This window comes from Pyrus communis, chromosome 4, assembly GCF_963583255.1.
Source record: "Pyrus communis chromosome 4, drPyrComm1.1, whole genome shotgun sequence".
Taxonomy (NCBI): domain Eukaryota; kingdom Viridiplantae; phylum Streptophyta; class Magnoliopsida; order Rosales; family Rosaceae; genus Pyrus; species Pyrus communis.
In genome coordinates this window covers 3,917,091-3,923,310 of record NC_084806.1, presented here as the reverse complement: position 1 = coordinate 3,923,310, position 6,220 = coordinate 3,917,091, and the positions used below count along the sequence as shown (strand labels likewise).

The 6,220-nt window shown below is 40.3% G+C and overlaps 2 protein-coding genes across 2 annotated transcripts; one reads left to right on the top strand and one right to left on the bottom strand.

Annotated features, from left to right (window-relative positions):
* Positions 1–861: 861 nt before the first annotated feature.
* On the top strand, positions 862–2,630 carry LOC137732487 (transcription factor MYB16-like). Its single transcript, XM_068471802.1, has 3 exons — positions 862–994; positions 1,154–1,283; positions 1,727–2,630. The coding sequence occupies exons 1-3, from the start codon at positions 862–864 to the stop codon at positions 2,628–2,630; spliced, it is 1,167 nt and encodes a 388-aa protein (XP_068327903.1).
* Positions 2,631–4,271: 1,641 nt separating this feature from the next.
* Positions 4,272–6,020, bottom strand: LOC137731924 (uncharacterized). The gene has a single exon (XM_068471186.1). It carries the CDS (start codon positions 5,866–5,868, stop codon positions 4,417–4,419), a length of 1,452 nt encoding a protein of 483 aa, XP_068327287.1. The 5' UTR covers positions 5,869–6,020; the 3' UTR covers positions 4,272–4,416.
* Positions 6,021–6,220: the final 200 nt, after the last annotated feature.

Below are 6,220 nucleotides of genomic sequence, written 5' to 3'. Positions count from 1 at the left end.
CCGTAAATATTATGTAGAGTAATGATATTCATATCATGTTTTTGTACAACATTTTCATACTATCTTAGGTGGCATTTGATGTGGACAGCCACATCATTTGAATTAATCAAAATTTTAAATTTAGTTCATTATTTAATAAACTAATAATTAAGAAAAACTAGTTAATTAAATGATGATTGTAGTATACGAAGAGTCTTTCTCGTTTATTTCCTTGGGTTTTGCAAATTTTTCGAATGATGTGGTTGTCCACATCAGATGCCACCTAAGGTGATATAGAAATGTGGTACAAAAATATGGTATCAATAACATTACTCTACTATGTAAGGACATTCCTAAACTCAAATGCTAATACATACAAGTATATATTACGTACTGAATGATAAAGTTAAATTTCACAACTGCATCCTTTATATTATAAGACAAAATATAAGTCGTCATCGCCATGACAGATGTCTAAGAAATTTAATTAGTCAGGTTTATGATAAGTTTACAAATAATTGTGATTCAATTCTCCGACAACTCCCACCATATCATTAAGATCAAAAAAGGTGTCGAGCGGGGGAGCCTGCAAGTATACAAATCGTGTGGGCAATTGTACAATGCACGATCATATACAGGTTACTAATGCTGGTGAGAGTTAAATTGAAACCCCACCTACTATTTGAATTGCAAAATCAAACCACTGGATGGACGCCACATGTCCCCACATACTATTTAGTTCCTTATGTATCGTTTATATATATATTGGCATCACCCTTTCTGGTTTTCCAACATTTTTCTAGGCCAAATTAAGCTTTGAGAGATCATATATCCTTGCTTTACAGGCTTAGAGCTACCTAGCTAGCTAGGGTTTCAAATTAAATGGGGAGGTCTCCATGCTGCGAAAAGGTGGGTTTGAAAAAGGGACCGTGGACTCCAGAAGAAGACCAAAAGCTCTTGACTTACATCGAAGAGCATGGCCATGGAAGCTGGCGAGCTTTGCCAGCAAAAGCAGGTGATGTACAATAATCCTCCACACTAAACTTAATTAACTTGTCTTAAGAGTAAATAATAAAAGAAAAGGTTATAAGTGAGACATGTATGCAGGAGATAATTCCTTTTTTATTTCATGCGCGTCCGTGTTAATTTTGGGTGGTTTTGTGATGTAAAATAGGGCTCCAAAGATGTGGGAAAAGCTGTCGACTGAGGTGGACTAATTACCTGAGGCCCGATATCAAAAGAGGAAAGTTCAGTTTGCAAGAAGAGCAGACCATCATTCAGCTCCATGCTCTTCTCGGAAATAGGTCAATTTAACTTTAATATCTAAATATAATTTTTAGTTTGTACAGTGATCATGACTAGATGTTATCATTCACTCTCCAACGGTACTGAAGTACTGAAGTACTGAATTACATATATGATATATACATTAGAGTTTAAGTGCAATTACAATTAGTCCCTGCAGTGAGCTCATTACTGTACGTTCTTCCCAAATGCTCACCTCTCTCTCTCTCTCTCTCTCTCTCTCTCCTCTCCAGTTTTTTTTATACATCGTCCAACCCATACAACCCTAGCAAGTTCATGTGTATAGATACATGTGTTTGTGTATATATAGTCCTAATCTTCTCCTTTATCATCTTCTTTATTAATTAATAATTTAGTTAATTATTTATATGTTAAGCCATGAAAAGATAATTAGTATGTAAATTGTTAGATATGTACTCAATGATTACTTCACTGATCTCAGGTGGTCAGCTATAGCAACCCATCTGCCGAAGAGGACAGACAACGAGATCAAAAACTACTGGAACACACATCTCAAGAAGAGACTAACCAAGATGGGCATCGACCCGATGACTCACAAGCCGAAGCACCACGAGGGTCTCAGCTCTGGCAGCAGCCTTGCGAGGGACACTGCCAACATAAGCCACATGGCTCAGTGGGAGAGCGCCAGGCTCGAAGCCGAGGCCAGACTGGGCAAGGAATCCAAGCTTGGCATCACCAACGCAAACCCTCTCCAACACCACCTCATGATCAGCAGCTCCCCCAACCCTGCTCACCATGTAGTACACGTCAGCAAGGCCCCGCCGGCGCTTCCGTGTCTGGATGTGCTGAAAGCATGGCAAGGGGCATGGTCGTTGACTACAAAGTCAACAATTAGAGACAACGTTAACAGTATGGTGTTTTCAGGTGGTTCTATGACGGCCGTGGACGACCTTGAATCTCCGACGTCCACGTTGAACTTCCCGCACGTTAATAACGCGTTTAATCCTCCTCCCATGCAAAACATAAACAATATTGTTCCATGCGAGTCCGGGTTGTTGCAGGACAATGATAATGTTACCTATGGCTGTACGGATGTTAGTGCTGCATGGTTTGCGGACAATTATAGGTCAGGTAGTATTGATGAGGAGGAGAATGTGATTGTGCCAACTGGGCTTTCAAGTATGATCATAGAGGATTTCACGGATGTTTTGGTTTACAACTCAGAGGATCATCAGCAGAACGCATCTCTGGGAGGACATATCTCCGAAAATGGCGTCGGCGGCAATGGAAGCTGCGGCGGTGACGCGTTTGAAGAGAACAGGAGTTACTGGAACAGTTTACTCAATTTGGTTGATACTTCACCGTCTGGATCGCCTGTGTTTTGACTTTTTAGAGTCTAGGTAAGGTAACTGTTAGGGATCGGAGGGTTGATGATTAGCGACTAATTTAATTAAGTGTAATAAGGAGTTGTTGCCTCTAGTTTTAAGTAACAAGTTGTTTGATCAACCAGAAGATAACAATGTTCTATTTGATGCTGTTTACTTAAATGTTCTGGAATCGGAATAAAAATAAAACAAAATTCATATAAGTTGTTTACTAAATCACCTAAATCGAAATGAAAATTAATATGATTACTAAAATACCCCTAATCTAAATAATAGTAAAATTCATAACCTTTTAATACAATTCCACACACACACACACATATAAATTCCACACACACACACACACACATATAAATTCCCGTTGGAAAATATTGGTTGGCTGGCACCATTGGAAAATATTGATGCATTTTTTTACACTGAAATAAGTCTCCCAACAGCATTCTAGAACCCACGGGTTACTACATCATCGTTGTTCCAGATTTTGCTCTGCACACACAGAAGAGAGAGAGAGAGAGAGAGAGAGAGAGAGAACAAGAAGGCTCTGCATTTTCTCGCGTCACTATAACTACGTGGGCTTTCTTCCCCTTCCAGTAAGTTGCTTCAGGTTCACTGCTTTCTCTTCTTCTTCTTCTTCTTCTTCTTCTTCTTGGGTGCTGTGAATGCAGAGGGGCTTGGTTTTCTGGAAACAACACGAAACTTTGATCGTTTGGCTATTTGGGGAAGATAGAAATATGGCGTTTTGGTTTGCCCAAATGAAGGTAGAGGTGTTTTAGGAGTATACATGGGTATTTTGGGTACAAAATCTTGATTCTGGATGCAGTGTTCCACCCGGAACTCAAATACTACCTCTATAGAGGTAATCCAATTCCGGGCAATTCTGGAATTGAATTCCTGATATTAGGTGGTCCCCACGGAAATTATGATTCCCTATTTGCTAGTAAACGTTGGAATGGATCGGGAAATGTACAATTCCGTTTCTCTCGATACCAATCCCGATTGGTAAACACGTCCTTAAAAGATAGGCCTTGACCTTGGTGTGTGTGAGTGTGTGTTTTTTATTTTTTATTTTTTATCAAACGATTTGTTAGATTAGATGTTAAATTAAAGAATTGATAGGATTCAAGTTCAATCTGTAGTGAAAAGAGCAACACTCCTCTTCACCATCATAATAGGACTTGACCTTGGCATTTGAATATGTTGTGTTTGGATTTCAAATTTAGGAACCTCCTTTGCTGAATCATAATGTCACTTATTTGGAACTGGATTCCATTAGTTTACAACTCACTACATTCAAAAGTATTTGAAAGAAAAAAATGGAGACAAACTTTCAATTGAGAAGGATTAGTCATGCAATTGAATAGGATAAGTTTCATTCTTGACTAGTCCATCTAATTCAACTTGAATATGAATGAGTTACCCAATTCATCTAATCCCAAACGTTTGAACCATAAAGTGTTTTTCAGAAGTAGAATAAAAGTTTGATTAAAAATTAAAGTATTCTCTAGAAAACCATTTTTAAGTATTTTTAGCGATTGATTTTTAATTATCTGAAAGCGTATTATCCCTTTAAAAACAGGTCAAGACAAACTTAAAATTTAGTATAAACTTCATAGCTTATGCTCAATAAACCTATGCTTTATGTACCTATGATTTCGTTTGATTTAGTGCAAATAGCATTCATATTCAAGGTGTGTGAACTTTGCAATTACAAACTCACAGACAATGATAAAAATCCACACCCAAATGAGAAACAACAGATTCAAATTTCAATGAACACATACAAATCTCACAAATGGAAACCTGCCCATCTTCTAAACCTTCTAACATCACTCCCTTCTGAAACTGCCATCCCAATCCCACTCCTCCCCCCATCCCCAACACCTCTATAATACAACCTCCACTCATCTTCTTCCCCATCCATCTGAACCAAACATGGAGATCCAACCCCTTTGTTATCCCACCCACATTCCTCAGATGCCTCTAGTACCACCCCATCTCCAATCCTTGTCCAGTCCTTCAAACCATCTTTGGACACAGCCAATCCAATCCCCCTCCCTCCATCTGCACAAACACCTTCATATGCCATCAAATAATCCCCATCTTTCTTGTTCCTTACCACACATGGATTCGTTGCTCCCATCTCATCAAACCCTCCACTTCTTCCTCCCCCAATTATTTTCCCCAACTTTAGCCACTTAATCCCATCCCTTGATCTTGCAATCCCAATTGAATAAACCCCATTTTCCAAATCAAATGAATGGTAATACATTCTAAGATCACCACTCTCATGATAAACAACATGAGGAGTTGCAACAAATGAAGAATCCCACTCTTCCTGCATTCCCACATCGAAAAGCGCCCCGCTGTGATGCTCCCCTTCAATCCTTGCCCAATGCCTCCCATCCTGACTAATTGCCAGTCCAGGCAAAGACTTCAAAATCTTCCCGGCATTACCACCATTCTTCATCCTTTCCGGGTTCTCCAAATCCAGTTCCAAATTGCGACGATCGGAAGAAATCTCTGCCTCCTCAGCGCTGTAGCCAGTGTAATAGAGCCAGTAAACAGCGCTGGAAGGTCTGACCTTTGAGCTGGACATGACCACCACCCCAGAAGGCCTAATGCTCTGGGTGTCAAACGCCCACCAATCTTTCCCGCAATTGATCACCGCTCCCACGTCCTGGCTCGACTGAACTGGTCCTCCGCCTCTTTCCCAATGAACCCCATTGCTCGAAACTGCTAATCCAATCGAATCCGAACCCTCCGAATTCGAACTGCCATAGTACCACATGTACCATCTCTCTTCCTCATCACCCAGAAACCTCTTCACAACTGGTGACCCGACTTCTGCGCTGTCCCACGAACCTTCCAAACCCAAATCGAATACCAATCCTTTGGTGACAGAAGAAGAAATTGATGGTGGTATAGGAGAAAAGATTGCATCTTTCGAAGAGAGTGTTGATGGGTTGGTGGGGTTTGAATTTAAATTGGGTTCGACAGTCGAATTTTTTGATTTTTCGTTGTCGGTGGTGTCGGTGTCTGGCTTTGTGGAGCAGCGAGGGAGCAGAGGAATAGCTTTGTTTCTGGGGTTGGAGTTGGGGAGATAAAGAGTGTGAATTCTCGTGTTACAGTCAGGAATCGAAGAGGTTAAGGTAGTCGGGGTAGTTATTCTTTGGGTGACTGGAGTTCCTAGGAAGTTAACGGCTTTCATTGTTGTAGCAGAAGCTGCTGCGGCATCCATGGCTGCTCGCAGAAGAAGGCGCTCTGAGATATTTTGTTGGGTGATGTACGAGGTGTGACCAACCAACTGATGACACGTTGCCAAAATTGAGAGGCTCTCAGTTCACAACAGAGAAGGGAGAGACTTGGGTCAGAGAGACGGTGAGGCAGAGAATGTAGGTTTTAAGTTTGGAATTATAAGTAGTCACAGTGAAAGTGTAATGTGAAGAATCATCTTTATCTTTCATCCATCTGCCCCGCGGAAACAGTGAAAGTGATAAAAAAAAGATGAAATGTACGGTTAATTCATCGTTAGATTTGATATCAATGGTAATCAATAAAAATAACGTGTTTTTAATGCTTTAATCTCAGTA

What these genes read in the sequence shown, in the direction of transcription:
- LOC137732487 (XM_068471802.1), top strand. Translation starts at nt 862, where the DNA reads ATGGGGAGGTCTCCATGCTGCGAAAAGGTGGGTTTGAAAAAGGGACCG. An exon ending in AGCTTTGCCAGCAAAAGCAG is followed by an intron (nt 995 to 1,153) that starts GTGATGTACAAT and finishes GATGTAAAATAG; the next exon opens with GGCTCCAAAGATGTGGGAAA. An exon ending in CATGCTCTTCTCGGAAATAG is followed by an intron (nt 1,284 to 1,726) that starts GTCAATTTAACT and finishes CACTGATCTCAG; the next exon opens with GTGGTCAGCTATAGCAACCC.
- LOC137731924 (XM_068471186.1), bottom strand. Translation starts at nt 5,868, where the DNA reads ATGGATGCCGCAGCAGCTTCTGCTACAACAATGAAAGCCGTTAACTTC.